The sequence below is a fragment of the Dipodomys spectabilis genome, unplaced genomic scaffold, assembly GCF_019054845.1.
Source record: "Dipodomys spectabilis isolate Male_0828 unplaced genomic scaffold, ASM1905484v1 ptg000273l, whole genome shotgun sequence".
Lineage (NCBI taxonomy): Eukaryota > Metazoa > Chordata > Mammalia > Rodentia > Heteromyidae > Dipodomys > Dipodomys spectabilis.
Window position 1 is genome coordinate 1,389,251 of NW_024870950.1, and position 20,970 is coordinate 1,410,220.

The window sequence follows — 20,970 nt, forward strand, 5'->3', positions numbered from 1 at the left end:
CTGGTTGCTTGGATAGTGTGCATATCATTTTTCCATCTCCTGGATGTCCAGAAAAGTAGTATTTTATTATTATACTTACCATCATCATTATCATCACTAAATTTACTAATACTAGTAGAAAAGTAAGAACAGAGAGATACTTTTTAGAAGTTTGATCACTCAAAGAACTTTGTACTAAACCCTTCTTCCTTAAGATGTGGAAAACAAACAACAACCCTGTGATGGTGCACAGGTTTGGGAAGCAATTTCAAGGCACGAAAATGTACAGGCTTGTGCAATAGCCAAGTCTGCATTTTAGTCGTATTCAGCGTATAGATCTTTCTGACGATAAATGCCAATGAAGTTGGCGAGTGTTGTATTAGTGACTAGACTCTTAATCACCTACAGGGAACTGAAATCACACCAGGATTACACCAAGAGGGTGGAGGGAGGGAGATGATAGCAATTCTGATTACAGATGTGAACATAATTTCAGGAGCATCTTTATAATTGCTTTTATGCTTTGATTAAATGTCTCACAATGACGCTGAGCTGCAGGAGGGGAGGATGGAGGGAAGTAAGGGAACCCAAGGTAATTTCTACCCTGAGAAGGCAGAAGAAAGCTTAGGCTAAGTTTAACACAGAACCTTTGCTCCTCACCTCACCTTGTCCACCTTAACACAACCCCAAAAGCTGACCAAAGCATGTTTCTTATGGAATAAGCGCCTGTTTAAGGTGGCAATTCTCCAAAGATGGAGAAAAATTATATCCAAAGATGGATATAAATTTCAAGGCTCGACATCATTTTTGTTTGCCACTGCATCCCTCTCCATCTGCCTATAAAACAGATTTCCTCAGAACTTTCCCACCCAGGCCGTCCAAGAATACAGCCTCAGTAGCCAAGGTCTCGCCTGCTATCAGAACAGCTAGAGGTCTAGAAGTTCCATCTCACCTGCCCTTTCCTCAAACTTCCTCCTGGATCATTCACTCTTCTTGTAAGACTGAAACAAACATGGGGATGTTACAACAACGATGCCGGTATGAAGAGTTCACCTAGTGCACGTTGAACAAGGCATCTGGTCAGCCCAGCTCTCAGCTAACTCTCTCCCCTGGACTGCACCCACAGCAGGCATTCTTGGGATGGGTACTTACCAAAGTTTGTTCTGATAGGATATGCTATGACTCTCCCATATTATAAAACATTCTACATCCCATGATTGGACACTATTAGGTTATGGTACATTATATCACATTGCTTTATGTTCTATTAGGTGTTTGTCTATTGGTCTCTTATGTACCTTCTTCTTGCGATGGACAATACAGGGAAAGAGTCAGGGGTGTGACCTTTGCCCATTTGCCTGGATTCATACTTGGGGCCACTCACCAGCTGGGTGATCTTGGAAAGACCCCCAAGGAGGACCTCAGGGGGTGACCCCAGGTCCCTCCTTCCCGAGGGCAAGGGGACCACCAGCCGCACACTTCGCATCAAGTGCGTGTGGCTGACTCTCCAGCGTGGCCACGCGGAGGGTGGCGCCTGCACCTCAGGTCCCTGTTGGCTGAATGGTGGTATCATTTGGTGGCGCACTCCACGGGGTCCCTCGGGGGACCGTCCTCTGCCACCCTCAGGGAGCCTCCGCTCCTGCCTCTCCCCCTTCCTGAGACCAGGTCTGAGCTAACCGGGTACTGCAGCCAGCGTCCTGTCACAGGGGCTGGTGCAGGGGTGAGGTTGGAACCCATCAAATGATCCAGCCAGACAGGACCTTGTAGCCTGTGAGAGACTCGCACTGACCCCCTGGGCCTCGCCCGGGAGGACCCCACAGGGGTCCCGGTCCTGAGCTCACACACGAGGAGGAAGCCAGCGTCAGCAACACCACAGGGCCCCTGCTCCCAGCCCCCAGCGGCTGCTCGGGCCAGCCAGGTCTCTTTATATTTAAGCCAATTGAGGTCAAAGTCTTTCCATCTGCAGTGGGCAGAGGACTGCGTGACATTGCTCTACACAGACAGACAGACAGACAGACAGACAGACAGACATAGAGGCCTCGTGCAAGGTCAGACACCCAGTCCTCTGCCCTACTGACCCCAGCGCTGAGTGCTTCCCAGAGCCGTGCCAGGGGCTCCCGGGAGAGGCTGAGCCAGCCCCTGGAAGGCTGGAGCGGAGAGGACGCTCAGAGCTGGTGGCTCAGCCTCCACATCTGACCTTGATTCCAGGCCTGTCAGGCACCACACGCTGCTCAGTGCCTCCGTGCAGCTTTGCATCTGAGGAGCAGGCTTCGCCCTGGGACGGCAGGGTTCCCACACAGCGTCCGTCCGTCCAGGTGCCTCCAAGCCCTGGCGACGCGGCTGCGATGAAAGCCTGCGGCAGGCCCTGTAGACAGCAGCAGGCAGGGCTGGAACGCGGCTCTTAATCCCATCTCCCTCACACCCACAAGCTCATCCCAGAAAGACTCATTGCCTTCCACCCCGGCTCCAGGGCTGCACATCTCAGCGTTGCTTTCCATCCAGTTCCGTCTCAAGAAGATGCAGGCCAAGGAAGGAGCCACATTAGCACCCTGGTCATGGAGGGCTGGGCCAGTTGGTCCAGGGGGACGTGAATGCAAGAACTGTCATGTTGTAACTCAGCCACCAGTCATTCTGCCCACCAAAGCTGGGCTTCCTGGGACATTTGGGAGGACATTTTGTGTGGCTTAGAACTCCAAGAAAGAAAAGAAAGATGGAGGGAGGGAAGAGCGGAAGAGAGAAAGAAAGGAGGAGAGAGGAAGGAGGAAAGGAAGGAAGGAAAGAAGGAAGGAAGGAAGGAAGGAAGGAAGGAGAGGAGAAGTGAGAAACCAGAGTCCTCGTTTCATTGTTTTCGTCGGTATACATGTTGAGCATGTACTGTGCCAAGCACTTTGGAAAATGAAGGGAGGAGAGGACGCAAACACAGTGAAGCTATCCCCTGAGCATCAGGCCTGCGCTGGGAGCCACTAGGCAGGAGTTTGGTAAGCTGGGTGTGGTGGCACCTGTCTGTAGTCCCAGCCACTCAAAAAGTAGAGGCAGGAGGATCTCAAAGTTGAGACCAGCCCAGACAACATTAGCGAAACCTGTTCTGAAACACAGAAAACAAACAAGCAACAGGGAGAGGGGAGATGAGGGCATAGCTCAAGTGACAGAGCCATTGCTGAGCAAGCTTAAGACCATAAATTCGATCCCCAGAAACACAAAAATAAACAAGACAAGGAACTCAGGTAAGTCTTCTAAGGGGAGACCCAAGACTCAGCCAGGAGGGAGGATGGAAAGGTAGAGACAGGAAAAGCGTTCCAGGTGAGCAACACCGTGGCACTCTTCAGAGTGAAGCAAGAAGGCAGCTTCCGGCACACACAGAGCTTACAGCCCGGCACACACAGAGCTTACAGCCCGGCACACACAGAGCTTACAGCCGGGCACAGGGACAGAGGAGAGAGCCACTCCCCCAATCCTAGTGTACTCCAGGCCCCCAGGGAGACAGCATGTGACGACTGTGCACGGGGTCCCACAGACTCAGTGCTCCCGGGGACAAGCACCTTGCCTCCTGGCCTGTAAGCACCACATGATCCCAATCCTCCCCACCCCCACTTCTAACCCAGGAAGACTCTGAGGCCCACAGAGGTCAGTGCCAAGACCTCACACCTGGGCAGGAACACGCTTCACACCTCTTCTGGCCTGGACATGCAGGCGGGTTTGGCTCTGTCCTTCTGAACCCGCCTCCCGGGCTCTCTTGCTTTGACCTCAGAGGGTCTTGGCCACAAGGATCCGCCCCATTCCACAGCCTTCCAGCATGCCAGGCTGTCCATGGTCCTCTGCCTCCCACCCCCCCCTCCCCCCGACTGTCTGCTTCCCACTATCACCCAAGTGCTGGGAACAGCTCCTGGTCACCCAGATGATGTTCCGATCTTTTCCTGCAACCCAGTCCATTTGCAGCCTGGAAATGAATTTGGGGGAAGGCGGTGAAGAGCTCTGCTGAGGGCACAGGACGAATACGCAGATGTAAGCATTGACCTCAGCATCTGTATCCCCAGAATGCGTCTCACTGCCACAGCCCCTGGGCTCCGTCTCTAGTCAGCAGCAATTCATGGACCATGAGTGAACAATGGCTCTTCCCCAACCAGTCCCCACCATATCGGCCTCTCTGGTCCCTGAGGGGCCCTACCTGGGTCCGCTGACTACGCCAGGCTGGAGCCCAGCTCTCCACAGCCGGTCATAAATAACTCACAGGGCTGCTTTCTGCTCTAGTCCCCAAGTTTCTCTAGGAGGTTTTTGCAAAAACTACATAATCCCTTTAAGAGAGACTGCCAGGGGAGGGGGGGAAGAGGACAAGTTGCACTCAAAGGTGAGCCCTTGAGACTGAATTTCTCTACTCAAGAAAATGCATCTAAGTCTCCTGCTTTAAAATTGGCACCAGGAAATGGCAAGAAAGTTGGTGATCTATACAGGAGGGGAAAAAAAATCCACAGAGGAAAAGAACTGATCTCCAATATGCTTTTACACACACACACACACACACACACACACACACACACACACACACACACACACACACGGCTCTCCTGCTTAGTTTTTCCAGATTTTTATCTATTTTTTATGAGCCTCTGAGGTCTCAGCATTGGACAATTGCTGTGTGTTTTGACAGGGCAAAGGTTCACAAGGTGAAGGCAAATGTGAAATGCAGAATGCTTCTTCAGTAATCTCTTCAACAGAGAGCTTTACCTATAGCACCAGAAAGTGTTGGCACTTCAGAATTCATTAGAAAAAAAGTGTGTGTGTGTGTGTGTGTGTGTGTGTGTGTGTGTGTGTGTGTGTGTGTCCCCATGGGGGATGCTGTCTACCAGATCAGTCATGTGGATTTTCAATGTCCATTTGGGGTCTTTTTTACATTTATTGTTATCATAAATGTACAGAGGGGTTACTCTGTGTGTAAGTCAGGAAATGAGTACATTTCTTTGTGGACAAAGCCACCCCTTCCTTGCTCTCTCCCAGTTTTTCTCCTCTCCTTCGGGGTCTCAAATGATCCCAGAGGGGTCACTTTGTGTGGATACTGGGTGCCTGAGAGGGGCTTCCTCTCCTGGGATGGTCCAAGTTTTCCTGGCCTCTTAACAACTCAAAGGGAAGCGTAATTACCTATGAGCCGTTCTGAGCCCTCAATGCATGAGCCCCTTTACAGACGCAGTCAGTCTCCACTCGCGGCACTATCCCACTGGACGGATGAGGGACCTGCCTGAGACAGGTTAGGTCATCTAAAAGAAATGCATCTATTTCATTTGCAACCAGTGTCAAAGTAGGAAGCAAATTAAAACTAGTCAGCAACAAATCCCATGGCCAGAGAGAGTTAGACAAGCAAGAAACAGGCTGAGATGAACGAGATGGCATCCGCTGGGGGATTGTTGTGTATTTCTATACTTGGGGTCAAAACCATAAACACACACATGTACAAGGGGGCGGGAAATGTGAGAAGGAAAACCAGGGCCTGCAATCCACCTCCATCCTATGCGCACTCTGAGTCACTGGTGTTATGTGTCTGCTGGAGAGACTCATGAAATTATAGTCTGCGTCCAGAGCAGACATCCTGTAGAACAAAGAGCATGGTGTGGTGAGGATTACGTGTGGGCCTTTGAGTTCTGAGATTTGTACTCTCTGTGCAGCAATGAGAAGAGACAGAGGTGTGTGTGGAAAGGTTAAAGACTGAGCGGCAAAAGGCAGGGAAAGGTGGTCTACTTTTTACTTCTTTGGCAAGAAGACCCTTTGGCACCTGAGACCACAGATCAGCATGTTAGCTTAAGACGAGCAAAACAAACAATGGAAAAAATATTCTTGACAACATCAAAAACTGTAGGAAGGTGGTAGACGAGGTAGAAGGTAAAAACTGTGAAGTAGTGAGCCCCTTCCACTGGAGAACAAGCACGTGATTTTTGAGAGGTGTGTGTAGGTTTTTGTGGATCCTCAGGCATTTTGGCTTTTGTGGACTCTTGTATAAAAAAAATACATATTGAAAATTATATCTTCAGGCTGCGTTGGTGTGATGACACATATAATCCGTGCTAAATTGTAGTTGTTTCTTTTCGTCTGGTCGTCCAAGGAATTAAAATGTTTCTATGGGACGTGAGCAGCCCAGCGGGGCTGTGGTGCCCAGCAGAGAAGTTTGTCCAAAAGACCTTCCCACTCCCCTGCCCAGGGGCGGGGCATGGAGGCAGATTTAGACTTGCCATTGGTTGGAAGAATAATGGGAAGCATGGGTCTCCTAGCCCCTCCAGGAGATGAATTCAGCTTCCAAATCGAGTAGGGCTCACTCTTGGCTGTTGAGATTGTCCTGGATGTGTGCTGAAGGGGAAGATACGTTAAAGAACCCTATGCCTGGGATAACTCCATTGAATACAAAGTATACACCAAATCAGGGCCCTGTCGGGGAGCCTGGGACCAGTGGATCTCTGGTTTGTGATCCAGTTATTTCTGTGTTGTCCAATCATTTGATTTCAGTAAGGAATGGACACCTCTGTTATAACATGACTAAGTGAAAAATAATGCTATGAGAAGGCCTGTCACGTTGACTTTGATTTTTATTTGGGGAGGGTAGGTAGAGGTATGAACCCAGTTTTCTGTTCTTCATGGGATCAGGGACACCTTGTGAGGATGGAGGTGATCCTGAGGGTGTTGCTGGGGTATATTTGTTGTTTTTGAGGCAGAAACAATGCATGAGGAAAAAGTCCAGCCACACCTAGGAAGCAGCAAAAATATAAAATGGTATCAGAGACCCTTCTGCTCAGGCCCCAGAGAAACCCCTAAGCTACCTGCATAGGTAGACTTTCCCCAGAATCACAGGAGTATTTAAGGTTGGTCCGTATCTTCCCCCCAGGTCCAAGGGCTGCTAAATGTTACATGAAATCCAAAGTACAAACTGCAGCATGGCTGGGGGGCAGGAAGGAGGGTGTGCACACAGAGACAGCGCCATCTCTGAGCTGTTTCCTTGTCACCGTGGATGAAAGGCTCAGCCTGCAGAAAGTCTTCGTGTACCAGCCTTCATTTTTGTTTATAAATTCTAGCTTTAAAAACAAAAACAAAAGAGTTCACCACAATAAAAGTCTTTGAAGAGTTGATTGCTTTGCAGACAAATTCCCTCACCGGTAAAAGCCATGAATAGGATCAAAAAAGGATCACAATGAAAGAACAAATCATAAGCGGCCCCTAATTGAAGGAAAAGAACAATCTGAGCTGTGCCCTCAAGAAAGGGCAAGAGAGAGAGACAGAGACAGAGATAGAGACAGAAACAGACAGAGACAGAATAGCAATTAGTTGATTTGGAATAGCAAGAATAGGAAGTCGACCTCATGCTTTTATATTTATGCCTATTGCCTAAAACCAAAGAAGTCCTTTGGTTCCAATGCCCACACCTCTAAAAGTCCCCTTTGTGCCAACCAGGGGCCAGAGGATGGACAAAATCTGGCCCACTTTCCCAGCATACATCTCGGCTTGTCACAGCTCCTGTGCAATACAAGTGTTTCCTGTAATGGTGTGTCCTGTGTCCTAAGAAAACCCTGCAAAACAAGAACAAACCAACAAAACAGAAATGCAATGCCATGAACAACCCCTCTCCCAGCCTCTCCATTTGAGGTCTCATCCACTGGAGTGACAGTCATCAATCATGGCTTCTTTTCTTTCTCCAGAATTCACAATAAATAATCCAGGACACAGCATCTCCCTCCCCACTGCCCCCGGCCCCCACCTCCACCCCAACTAAATGATACCTACAGACAGAAACCTCCAAGTCTTATGCGTCTTTAGTTTACATCCCCCCCCCACCCCCCGCTTGGTTCTTTCTGCTGCTTCCCTAACCTAACGTGAGTTGTTCTCTAACTACACCGGAAAATCAGAATTTATTGTACATATGTTTGTGTCCCACTTAATAAAAAACCCTATATTTTGAGATAAACTTTGTTAGTAATTCATGAGGTAAGTGACTATTTATGCTAATCAGGCAGAAATATATTCTCAAGCATAATGCATTACATAAATTTGAATGCAAAATGTTCAATTACGAAGTAAATACAGGTAATGCAAATAATAAATTACCTCTAATAAAAATTATAAAAGATGTGTCTTCAAAGAGAGAGTGGCTTTAACTTACAACCGTGAATTGCTTAAGGAGAAAAGAATTAATAAATGCTGAATTACTCTGATGATTATTTAGTACATAATTCACCTATTCATAACGACTCCTAGTAATCAAACTCTTGTCTCTCGTTCTCCAATGCCAGGCAAGTCTGTTTCCTCAGCAATTTCCCCCTTATCAGATTATCTCGTCTGATTCTATTAATTTTCTCCCATGAATCTGCTAACAGTGATTTGTGATTTACTTACCCTGCTAACTGAGGACTGGTAAAAAGGATTTGTCTAACACTAGCCCTAAGAACAGTGATGCCTTGCCTCTGCTAGACTTCAGAGCGCTCTCTCGAATCAATTTACTTGGCTTCATACTGAATTTAGTGGACTACAGTTAGTTCTTGGCCATAAAATAAACTCCTATATAAACAAAGAGCTCGGACGCTATTCTTGATACATTCCGTTCTCTTCTGATTATATATGTCTGGATCCAACATAATATATACTTGAACTGCAATAACTCTCGGTGAGGAAAATATATATTCTTCTTAGCTTTTAATCTTTGCAGTTTGGACGTGCAGGGCTTTTTTAAACCCCCTTTTTCTTTTTCTCTTCTTTTGTCTTTTTTGGCATGAAGTTGTTATGTATGTACTGACACGAAACTATAATTGTGTTTTTGATGTGACTGTTTCGAAACCTTCTATGTGATTCAACCCAGGCTCTCCTCCCCTTCAGAAATCTTCTATAAATACTCATTGCTTTCAGAACCTTCAATGCTACTGGTTTGAATTGGTCAATAATGACAAATGCATGGTTGCTAAATTACTGTATATTGTTCTACAGAGATTACTAGAGTATATATGGTGAAGGGATATTAAGCTGTAAGAAAACACAGTTCATATTGTATTTGGATTAGATTGGCTTGAATAGAAGTGAAACAAACAATGCAAGCAATAAAGTCTAAGGAGATGAGGGCTGCTGTAATTGTAGAAAATCAGAAACCTGAAGAGTACTAATTAAAATGAGAGAGCCCAATTGTTATCAAAGAAATGGCGTTAACAGAGAACCATAAATGTTTAGACACCCCCACGAGTCACTAAATAATAAAGTAAAAGGGACAACAATGAGAATTAAGTTGCAAGCCTGAGAACACTCCTGACATACACCCCCCCCCAAAAAAAATCATTCCAATCTTCTCTTCTCTTCTCCCCACCCCCAGGGAAAATAGGAGAGTATAAAAGACTGCAATGGGAGAAAGAAAAATACCACAGCTTGACAGCCATGAGCAAAAATAAACCATAAAAAATGTGCAGATAATAATACAGTTAGCTGCCCAAACATGGGCATTTAATTTCTAGAAATGATATATAATTGCAACAATTAGGTCCAGGGCCATGAAACGACATGGCATGGTCTTCGTCATTAGCAAATTTTGTTTATGAAATGTTTATTTATAAATGGAGCGGTTTCAGAATTCCTGGCCAGAAAGACTCTGTGGAGAGGGAGGGATCCCATTTGAGCTCTTGACCATCATGTGATGCAAAAGGACTTTAAAAAAATTATCTTATGCACACAAACAAAAATTAATCCTCCCCAAACACACATAAATTCATATTTTACACACACAAAAAACCAACTTGAAGGCCGTCCCATAACGGCTGCTGCGGGCAGGTCTATGCAGCAGAAAGAATGTTTATGTCAGTTCAGCAGTGAGGGTTCCTCTGCACACCAAACTATAATCCCTTAACTTCATTACTAGGTAAAATATTGTTAAAGAGGAGGAAAGCAAGGAAGTCTCTTAGGTTGCATAAATATTGACATAATCTTCACTTTCTTCCCCGAACTGGCACTAAACCCAGTTCATTCCACTCGAACAAAGTACTTCTATCAAACCAGAAATGCCCTTCTAAACAACTTCTGGCAGCTCTGCAGCTGTCTGTCTAGAAAACGCCAAGGCAGTGGCCTTGGAGGATTAAGATGTCCCTACCAACCTTTTGGGGAGTCTCCCAGTTTGGGGATATCTGGGTGTGCTGAAGCCTCAGACCGCCAAGGATCAGAGAAATCACCCTGGGTCTGCCCTGGAGTGTGGAGCCCACCGGTGGGAGCTACCTAAGGACTCGCTCTGTTCTGAGTGCTGGGTTTCGCGGGGTGAGGAGGCCCAGCGTTCGAAAGGCGAGCTTCACAGGTGCCCAAGTGTCAGAAGTCAGCTTCTCAGCGAGGCCTTCTCAGACAAACAAGTTCACAGCCCCGCACTTGGCCTTCCTGGAGACATCTCGTTGATCGCTGACTTCTGTGGACAGGCGCAGGAAAGCCTCGCTGACACATCCATCCTGACAGTTGTTGTAGTTTCAAAGTTGGGGGGCTCCCCCGTCTGCGGGGGATCTGCTCTGCTCCAAGGAGAGCTGGGCTGGAGTCAGCGCCTCCAGGCTTCTGCATCCGTCCCGGGCCTGTGCTCGGTGACGGGAGCGAAGCCAGCTCCTGCCTCTGCTCTTCACGCGTGCTCTGGCCACGGGGGTCTGGGGGATCCTCCCGTGGCGGCCCACCCCCGGCACCTCCTCTCCCCTCCCACGGGGAGAGCCAGCCGCCGCTTCGCCCCGCACCGCCACGCGCCGGACCCCGCTCAGGTTCCACTGACCTTCGCCGAGAGGTGGCGCTGTTGCGGTAAAAACCGGCCCCGACCGCCGTCCGCCGGCCCCGCGCCCGGGCGGCTTGTGGTCGCGGCTGTCGTTTCCAGGCGCGCCTTCGCAGCGTCTCCCCTCCCCGTAAAGTTGACACAAGTAAGACGAACCCCGAGACGCGGCTCCCGGGCGGCGGGGTCGGCCGGCCCCGCTTCCGAGCAGGGGGGCTGGCCTCTGCGAGCCTGGCTCGGCTTCCGGCCGGCTGTCTGTCTGTCCTCCACCGCCCGGCCTATCTCTTTAAAATCTTAGAAGAGAGTTGCCCGTTTCTTTCCTTTCCTTTTTCCTTCTTGGGTTTTCTTTCCTTTTTCTACCTCCCCCTCTCTCTATATATATTATATATGCATGCATTTTTCACAGCGTTCAAAGAAGCGATTTAGAAAATCGAACTAGTTATTGGCTTTGGTGTCCAAGACGGGGGGAAGCGCCCCACCCCCACGCTGGGTTTCCGGGCGGGGGGGGGGGGTTTGGAGGGATGGGGGGAGCGGTTTAAAGTTTAACCCTTCCAGGGGCGCCCCGGAGGGCTGGGCATTGTTTGCTCTCCCCGCGTCGCCTCCCCGGCCGCGATCCAGTCCCGAAAAAAAAAAATTAAGTGAATCGTAAAAGTGCAAAGGGCGCGCGAGCCCCCGGTGCACAGGGGCCTCGATTTCGTGGGGGGACGTGCGCGTGTGCGTGCGTGTGTGCGGGGACGGGGGGCGATTGCAAAGCCCAAACTCCAGCCCGGGCTGGGGATCGAGGGCTGCGCCGGGCGGAGCGTTCCCGGGGTCCGCTCGGCGCAGTGAGTCGCGGCCAGTCCCGGCGCCAAAGGGCCTCCAACAACTTATTTCACCTCCCTTTGAGCGGGGTGATCCCACGGGCTTCTTCCTCCCCGCGGGACTCCACGCCGCCCGGGCGCGAGGCCGCGGGGCTGAGCGCGCGCGTACGGTCCGGACCCCGGGGCGCCCCGCGCATCCTCCCCGCGCACTGTCATCCGCCGGAGGGACAAAGAGTTGGGCCAAGTTAGACCCGCACCAGACTCCGAGAAAGAACAGATCCGGGCAACAGAAAGACAGATGCCCGGGCACGAGGAGGGCCGGGCTGCAAAGCGAACCCACCGTTGGGGGGGGGGGGGCAGTGCCTGCAGAGCGGCGGGCTGGAGGGGGGGGTCGGAAGGCAGGCCGCCCTCCCTCGCGCTCCAAAGAAAAGCCAGGAACTTGTCCTCCGGAATCCACCGGATTCCAGCCTCTCCTCCGCAAAAACACAAAACCAACCTCCTCCCCCCGCCCCCAACACAACTCCGTCTCCCGCACTAAACTTTGCGCAGGGCCCCGCTGCCTCCCCGCGTCCCTGGGAGGCGCCGCGGCGCCGCGAGGGTTAAGCCGGGCCCGTCCCAGCTGACAGTCAGCTGATTGGACCCTGATTGACAGCTCGGAAAAGTTTCCTTGTTTCTATACTATTATGCTAATGGCCGCCGCGGCCGCGCGCGCCCATTGGCCGCGAGTGCCAGTCAATTTCCCACCGGGGCCTGACGTCACGCGCGCTATAAAACTCGGCAATTGCTTTAAACTCTTCTTGCTGGATCAGAGGCTTTAAAAACCTTTTCTCCTCCCGGAGCGGCCGCTCGGGCGGCTCTCCGGCCCGGCCTCCCCGCTCCCTCCGCTCGCCGCCCGCCTCGGCCCCGGGACTGGGCTATTTTTTTCTTTTTTTCTTTTGCTTTAAAAAAAAAAAAAGAAGCAAGAAAGAACTCAAGTCCTCCCCCTCCCCACGCTCTCCGAGCTCCCTCTCTCCAGCCGCCTCGGTCTTGTACTTTGCACTGAGAGAGACAGACAGACAGACAGACAGAGCGAGCGAGAAGAGACAGAGAGCGAGCGAGAAGGGGGGGAAATTAAAAGAGCCAGGCAGAAGAGGAGGCGAGCAGCATGAAGTGTTAACTCCCCCGCGCCGAGGCCCGCGCCGCCCGGACCGCCGCCCGCCGCGTCTCCAGCACCCCAGCGGCCGCCGCCGCCGCCGCCGCGCGCGCCCCGCCTGCAGCCCGGCCGGCGAGCGGGGGACGCCGCGTTCCCGGGCCGGGCACCTCCGGCTTCGCCGCCGCGCCGCCGCCGCCGCCCGCGGAGGACCTTCCCGAGCCCGCTCCGCCGCTCCGCCGCCGCCGCCGCCGGCTCGGCGCGCACGGAGGCGAGCCAGCCGAGGAGGGGCCGGGGCGCGCGAGCCAGCACATTGGCGTGAGCGGGGGGGAGGGAGGGAGGGAGGGCGGGCGCGGGGGGCGCGGGCAGGGCGGGGGGGGGGGTGCGCGCGCTCCGAGGTTTCGGGCCAGCCATCGCCGGCGCGCGAGCTAGAAGCGCCCCAGCCCGGCAAGCTGGCTCACCCGCTGGCCGCCCAGCCCGGCCCGCTGGCCCCTCTCCTGCAGCCCATCTGGAGGAGCGGCGGCGGCGGCGGCGGCGGCGGCGGCGGCAGCGGCGGCAGGAGGATGGCATCGGAACTGGCCATGAGCAACTCCGACCTGCCCACCAGTCCCCTGGCCATGGAATATGTTAATGACTTCGATCTGATGAAGTTCGAAGTGAAAAAGGAACCGGTGGAGACCGACCGCATCATCAGCCAGTGCGGCCGTCTGATCGCCGGGGGCTCGCTGTCGTCCACCCCCATGAGCACGCCCTGCAGCTCGGTGCCCCCGTCCCCCAGCTTCTCGGCGCCCAGCCCGGGCTCGGGCAGCGAGCAGAAGGCGCACCTGGAAGACTACTACTGGATGACCGGCTACCCGCAGCAGCTCAACCCCGAGGCGCTGGGCTTCAGCCCCGAGGACGCGGTCGAGGCGCTCATCAGCAACAGCCACCAGCTCCAGGGCGGCTTCGATGGCTACGCGCGCGGGGCGCAGCAGCTGGCCGCGGCGGCCGGGGCCGGCGCCGGCGCGTCCCTGGGCGGCGGCGGCGAGGAGATGGGCCCCGCCGCCGCCGTGGTGTCCGCCGTGATCGCGGCGGCCGCGGCGCAGAGCGGCGCGGGCCCGCACTACCACCATCACCACCACCACCACCACCCGGCCGGCGGCCATCACCACCACCCCCCGACGGCCGCGGGCAGCGCGTCCGCCTCGGCCGGCGCGGGCGGCGCGGGCGGCGCGGGCGGAGGAGGCGGCGGCGGCGGCGGCGGGGCCCCGGCCAGCGCCGGGGGCGGCGGCGGCGGCGGCGGCGGCGGGGGCGCGGCGGGGGCGGGGGGCGCCCTGCACCCGCACCACGCCGCCGGCGGCGGCCTGCACTTCGACGACCGCTTCTCCGACGAGCAGCTGGTGACCATGTCGGTGCGCGAGCTGAACCGGCAGCTGCGCGGGGTCAGCAAGGAGGAGGTGATCCGGCTGAAGCAGAAGAGGCGGACCCTGAAAAACCGCGGCTATGCGCAGTCCTGCCGCTTCAAGAGGGTGCAGCAGAGACACGTCCTGGAGTCGGAGAAGAACCAGCTGCTGCAGCAGGTCGACCACCTCAAGCAGGAGATCTCCAGGCTGGTGCGGGAGAGGGACGCGTACAAGGAGAAATACGAGAAGCTGGTGAGCAGCGGCTTCCGAGAAAACGGCTCCAGCAGCGACAACCCGTCCTCTCCCGAGTTTTTCATGTGAGTTCTTGACACCCGCGCGACCACGGCTCGCCACCGCGGGGGCCCGGCCCCCTCCCCACCCCGCGCCCCCTCCTCTGCCGAGATCGCCCGCCCCCCCTACTCACCACTCACCCCCTCCCCGGGGTCCCCTCCGCGCGCGCGCGCTCGCACCCAGGCGCGCGCGCTCCCCCCTGCGCGCGCACACACGTGTGCGCACACACACACACACACACACACACACCCTGACTGATTCCTGGTGGGGGCGGGGGCCGTGGAAAGTTGGGGAGGGAAAAGGGGTGTCCGGCTCCCCCGGATTGCCCAGCTGAAACCATCCCCGTCCCCGGCTCGCTCGTCCGGGTGTTTTTTTGTTGTTGTTGTTGTGTGTGTTGTTTTTGTTTGTGTTTTTACACACCACCGCCTCCCCTTTCCCCTCCCCACACCGGACTTGCAACCGTGGTCAAAGATCTCAGCAGAATTCTTCATGTGAAACATGGCTCACTTTTGAAACCGGCGTTATTTGCATCACCCCCCCCTTCTTTTTCAGTTCCTGAGCGGATGCCCCCCCGCGCGTGTGTGTGCGTGCGTGTGCGTGTGTGTGCGTGTGTGTGTGCGTGTGTGTGTGTGTGTGTGTGTTACTTTGGATTCCCCCCCCCCCTTTAATTTTACTTTTTGGAGCTTGCTGTGTTACCCAGCTTTTCACCTTCCTCCTTCTCTCCACCCACCTTCCTCCAAGATAAAAGAAAGAAAAAGCCAAGTTTGGGGTTTTGTGTTTTTTTTTTTTCTTTTTCTTTTTCTCCTCCTGAGGTCTTCATGGGAGATTGAGCTCTCAAAAGAAAAAAAAATGTGAAAAGTTATAGACTTGCAGCAGGCTGAGTTCCAAGAGGTATTTTTTTTAATTAGCATTGTCATGCTAAAGTAGAGGAGAGAAAAAGAAAATCCTTGTGAACCTGCCACAACCAAGCCTTCATCAGCCTTGCGGGTGTGATTGGTGGAGTCTGGCCCTCTGGGGCCAAATCTGAGAGTTTAGTCTGCCATAAAAAACTCACTGTCATCTCACATATTATTATGCTTGCTACTTTGTCTTAGCAACAATGAACTGTAACTGTTTCAAAGACTTTATGGAAAAGAGACATTATATTAATAAAAAAGCCTGCATGCTGGACATGTATGGTATAATTATTTTTTCCTTTTTTTCTTTCCTTTTGGCTTGGAAATGGACATTGGAAGACTTAGAGCATGGTCCTCATACTTTTATTTTACTGCCTCATGACTTTTTTTGAGTTCTGAACAAAAACAAAACAAAACAACAACAAGAAAATGCAACCCTAGAGCCTTCTTCCTATGAAAGTTTGCATCTGCTCCAAAAAAAATTTTTTTTTGAGTTACTCAAACCTGCAGCCTCCCTGAGTAAATGCACTGAAGGAATTGCTTGTCAGAGATACCAGAATGGGTTACAAATTTCACAAACTCTTAGGAATGCTTCCTTTTTAATTAAGAATAATGCTCCACTTCGCTGAGGGGGATTTAAATTGTGCTATTGCTGAAAGCAGTCTAAAATTTATTTTTTCAAGAAAAAAAAAAGAGAGAAAGAAATCTGCCCCATTCTTTTTTTTTTGTTTAATTATTATATATATATTTTTTGGCTTTTGGTCATTGTCAAATGTGGAATGCTATGGGTTTCTAGTATATAATTTAATTATAGTTTTTTCTAATCTGTTAGCCCAGTTAAAATGTATGCTACAGATAAAGGAATGTTATAGATACATTTGAAAGAGTTAGGTCTGTGTAGCTGTAGATTTTTTTTAAAAGATCGATGCACTAAATTGTTTACTGTTGTGATGTTAAGGGGGGTAGAGTTTGCAAAGGGGGGACTGTTTAAAAAAGTAGCTTATATAGCATGTGCTTGCAACTTTAATATAAGTTGGGTATGTGTAGTCTTTGCTATACCACTGACTGTATTGAAAACCAAAGTATTAAAAGGGGAGAAACCCCTGTTTATATCTGTAGGGGTATTTTACATTCAAAAATGTATGTTTTTTTTTTCAAAATTTAAATATTTGGGACTGAATTGCACTAAGACATAACCTGCAAGCATATAATATACAAAACAATCGCAAAACTGTTTAGAACGCTAATAAAATTTATGCAGTTATAAAAAATGGCATTACTGCACAGTTTTAAGATGATGCAGATTTTTTTTACAGTTGTATTGTGGTGCAAAACTGGATTTTCTGTAACTTAAAAAAAATCCACAGTTTTAAAGGCAATAATCAGTAAATGTTATTTTCAGGGACTGACATCCTGTCTTTAAAAAAAATGAAAAGCAAATCTTACCACAATAAATATAAAAAAATCTTGTCAGTTATTTTTCCTTTTTTTCATATTTTGCTGTGCAAAATTGTTTTATATCTTGAGTTACTAACTAACGATGCGTGACGTTCCTATGTGCTTTTCTTTCATTTTCAATTCTGGTTATATCAAGAAAAAAGAATAATCTACAATAATAAACTGCATTTTTTTGATTCCGTACTCAATTTCTTAGCGTACAGTTTAACTGGGCCCAACAACTGCATGGAATTCTCTTTTTCTCCAGAGGAATGATTAATGGAAGAGTAGGAAGGCAATAATTCAGGGTGAAATTATAGGCTGTTTTGTGCTCTGAGGAGTCTGGCCCCATATTGTAATTAGTAATATTTAATAGAGATGTAAATTACGACCTCTCAACTATTTTTTGTCCCCAAAGTTTTTCAGTTTTCAGATGACTTGGGCTATCATTGGACTTTTGTGAAAAATGAAAAACTAAATAAAAAAAAAAATAAAACAGTTGAGCTGGACTTTCGAATCATGACCCCTAAGTTCTCTAACCCATGTAGAAAAAAGAGGAACCCACAAATGTGACCCACCAAGATGGCTTGGGCCACACATATACTTAATGATAAAGATAAACGATTTTTGCTTTTTTGTTATAATTGATTATTTTTCTTTCTTCCTTTTACATGTCATGATTTTCTTGTTAGCAAGGCCTGACAAGTCTGTACATAAATACTTTGGGACAAATCAAAGTTGTTTGTTTTGTTTTGCTTTTTAAATTTTTTTTTCCTTTTAACTGTGCAGGTCGTTTGTGTTATGTAGGAAAAAGAAAAAAACTATGTGGTTTTTTTTTCTTACTTCCCAGTTCTCGTATCTGGCTTTCACTGACAATACTTAGTGAACACTCTCTCTCTCTCTCTCTCTCTCTGTCTCTCTCTCCACTTAAGACAAGCTGGTCATGAGTGAGGTCACACTGGTCTCCAAAATATAATATAAAAATGAGGTTTTTGGGGACTGAAAGCAGTGCTTTGATTAACTGGTTTGTGACCCTAAAAGGGTCTTTGGGTAGGCGCTAACTTGTAGATGAGTTTGGGGAAGGTTTCAGCTACCTTCACCACAACTCCTAAGCACTGACCTACTTTAAATTGACACAAATTCATAGCAACTAATGTTACAAATGCATGTCCTTTCCATACTGAGGCTAAATAGAACGTTAGACAAAGCCAGCACTGTCTTGAAAACATAGCCAAACATGATGATAGTTTTATTTTCTCTTCCATTCGTTTTTATTTTTTAAAGGATAATATTGTAACTGCACGAAGAAAGGTCTTGTTTTGAAGAAAACAGGTTGTGCTCAGCACTGATGAATTCTGGGCAGTTTATCACTGGCCTTCCTGTCCCCTTTCACTGATCATGAAGACACAGCATTTACCCTTTATATTTTCACCTTCCTTTCTGTGCCAGTCTAGATGAGGTTCTGAAATCACACTTGGTTCCACTTAATAACAACAAAAAACAAAACAAAACAAAAAAAACCCTACCCTTTCGTGCTTGAGTTAGCTCTTCCTAGGCTTCAGAGATTTTTTTTTTATTCTCGGATCACAATTGAGAGAGACAGAGACAGAGAGAGACAGAGACGTACCTGCCCTGTGAAGACATAGGAATAGGCCTGTCATTTCTACAGAAAGCTCAGCATCCCACAATGATTTTAGGTAAACACATTCTCAAACCCCAGGTGACATTGAAGATATGGTTATTGCGGTTATCCTCGAAGACTGGAACTTGAATGGGGGGAGAAAATACAGTGACACAATAACAAACGATTAGAATTAAATCCATAAGATGGTTCATTAGAATACGCCAGTTTGGACCCCCAGATATTACAAAATAAAGCAGAGAAGCCTGTTTTTTAATATTTTTTTTAAAATATAGCTTGGGTTATACTGGCTTTAAGAAAAAGTTAACTTGTAGTGAAATGAATTTTTTGGAACTAATTACTAAAGATTTCGGGAGATTGTGGCAAACACACATGATTTTTTTTTTTTAAATTGTATGCTTGTTTTTCACAAAGAACTAAATACTGTGCAGGCCCCCATCATTCCAAATACGTCTCTAAAATTTAAGAAAAAAGAATCATACAAGGAAATCTAATCTCGGCCCCCCAATCCCCGAGTTAGGCTGTGTGGAGTATTTGTGGAAGTAGTGTTAAAATTCCTTTCATTCCAATTACAGAACTGAGCCCACTGGCAAGCTGGAGGTACCCCTGGAAACACCACATTTTCGAAGTCCCGGCCATTCCTTCTTACAGATGTGTTCCCCAAATGAAATTTATGTGAGATCTGTACATTAAAAAATTAGTATGAATCATTACTATTTATTATTATATTTATTATTATTTACAGTCCGAGAAAACAACTTGAGTTCCATTGAGTTCACTTTTTACAGAAAAAAAATTATTGTGTCAGAGGAGGATATTAACTGTGTAACCTCCCTACTAACTAGTAATGAACTGAGCCGTGTTCTGTATGGATCCATAGAAAAGCACGTGCATGCTTTTGGATGTACTATGCACATAAGCAAACAGGTGTTAGTTTTCAATCTGGAATACTGCTTGTAAAAAATAACTTACAAATTACGTATATATGTAGATAGATATAATGTACACGGTAAGGAAATAAAAGTTCCCTAAAAGGTAAGAGCTAGCATTTTTAAAGCATGTATATGTAGATGTGCGCATTCTGAAGAATACATTTCCATGCTCCATTGTTTCTTTTTGGAGAATTTTACTAACGACAGAAGCAGCAAAAATCGAGTCCTTTCTCCTGACAGAAGCCAGCGGTGTGTTAGCAGAGGGGGACAACCTAGTTTTTTAGCTGGTGCTGTTTCTATGATGTGAAACATGTCACTTATCAGATAGAATTGTCAGTAAAAACAATGTATGGCACAAGATACAAGTTAACTAAACACACACCTTCTTCTCTGTAGTCACTGAGGCTCAAAAAAAATACCTCCTCTTAATTCCCTGGGCTTTTTCCATGCTTTTTTTTAAACCAAAACAGTGATATATATATATGTAAATATATATATATATATATATATATATGTAAATATATATATATATGTAAATATATATATGTATATATATATATTATATAATGTATCTGACACATTAATGTATTGACATCAACTAGGCAGAGGTCTTAACTCTGCCTAGAAGATAACTCCTCTCTTTAGATGTCAATTCGCAGTAACCAGAGCTCTCTTTTCATAGCAGTGGCCTGATGGAAATTCTCTGTTTATTACTGAACGCACAGTGCTCATGCACTGATCTTATACCTTTACCCCAGTCACTTTTATTTGGTAACACAAATTCTGGCAAGTGTCCCTTGCCAAACCACCAACGTTAAAGCTAAAAGCATGAGCAGAGGGCAAATGGTACCCCCACACCACACACACACCCGCATGAACACTGGACCCACAGCAGTCTGGTTGCTACAGTCCAAGCCTTTCCACCAGTCAATACCCAAAGTTGCTTATCACACATTCCAAGGTTCCCAAGTATGTGCATTTATTGTCTTTGCTTTGTTTTGATTATCCCAATGTGTTTCCATTTTCCATACTCTTGGCTTGATTAAATACCCTAGCAGTGTACTGAACCAATCAATATATTTAAAAATCTCATAGCTACTTACTGGTAGTTACAGACTAACTGAGGTTGAATGGTAGATGAAAATACTTCAGGAACAACCTTTAGCCAGCTGGTCTGATTTGGGTGTCAGAAAAACACACACTTCAGCTCTGAGGCCCGAGCACTTGCCTAAACCTCCAGAAAAGGGGATAGGAAATCAGCTTCCACATTGTATTGCAGATTTACAAGGCTTTGCACTGCAATTCACTTTGATTTTGAAAAAATTTTTAAAAAGAATGTAGTTACTTTCCTGGAAGAAATGTCTTGTTTTTTGTTTTTGGTGTGTGTGTGTGGGGGGGGGGGGGGGGCGCACGGGTACTTTTAAGGAAGTTTTCTCTGCAGTGAGTAGCTATGATTTTCACCCTTCTGGGTTATTGCCTAGAATGATGATTAAATAATGAGAGGTAGCTCCATGCCTTCTTGTCAGGATGGGAAAGAGAAGAAAAATGCTGAAAGAGTTGGAGTTATTTTATTTGTTTGTTTGTGTTGGTTTTACTTCCTAGGGGTCCAGGATGTATCCATCTGAATCAGGACTTGTTTGCTTTGTTTTTTTCTTTTTTCTTTTTAAGTAGAAGAGCTTTAACCCACCATCCCATAAGAGTTTTTCTCACTTTTCATATAAATCTTCAAAATCCAGACATGAAACCC

At 48.4% G+C, this 20,970-nt stretch overlaps 2 protein-coding genes across 2 annotated transcripts; one reads left to right on the forward strand and one right to left on the reverse strand.

Moving 5' to 3' along the window:
* Positions 1 to 6,374: 6,374 nt before the first annotated feature.
* LOC122126054 (dapper homolog 3-like) lies at positions 6,375 to 12,957 on the reverse strand. The gene is made up of 5 exons (XM_042700601.1): positions 12,682 to 12,957; positions 10,721 to 10,992; positions 7,448 to 7,520; positions 6,885 to 7,028; positions 6,375 to 6,703 (listed from the first exon to the last, which is right to left on the reverse strand). The coding sequence occupies exons 1-5, from the start codon at positions 12,955 to 12,957 to the stop codon at positions 6,485 to 6,487; spliced, it is 984 nt and encodes a 327-aa protein (XP_042556535.1). The 3' UTR covers positions 6,375 to 6,484.
* Positions 12,958 to 12,990: 33 nt separating this feature from the next.
* Maf (MAF bZIP transcription factor) lies at positions 12,991 to 19,004 on the forward strand. The gene is given in 3 exon segments (XM_042700828.1): positions 12,991 to 14,342; positions 18,867 to 18,889; positions 18,892 to 19,004. Coding segments are annotated over 3 exon segments (1,227 nt in total). The 5' UTR covers positions 12,991 to 13,206; the 3' UTR covers positions 18,960 to 19,004.
* Positions 19,005 to 20,970: the final 1,966 nt, after the last annotated feature.

Bases quoted from the DNA above. Each gene is read 5' to 3' on its own strand.
- LOC122126054 (XM_042700601.1), bottom strand. From the start codon at position 12,957: ATGTGCTGGCTCGCGCGCCCCGGCCCCTCCTCGGCTGGCTCGCCTCCG. The intron at 10,993-12,681 runs GCGCGGGGGAGT...TTAAAGAGATAG, and splicing joins TCCGGGCGGCGCGGGCCTCG to GCCGGGCGGTGGAGGACAGA. The intron at 7,521-10,720 runs GTCAGTGGAACC...CTTGTTTTGCAG, and splicing joins AGCGCCACCTCTCGGCGAAG to GGTTTTCTTAGGACACAGGA.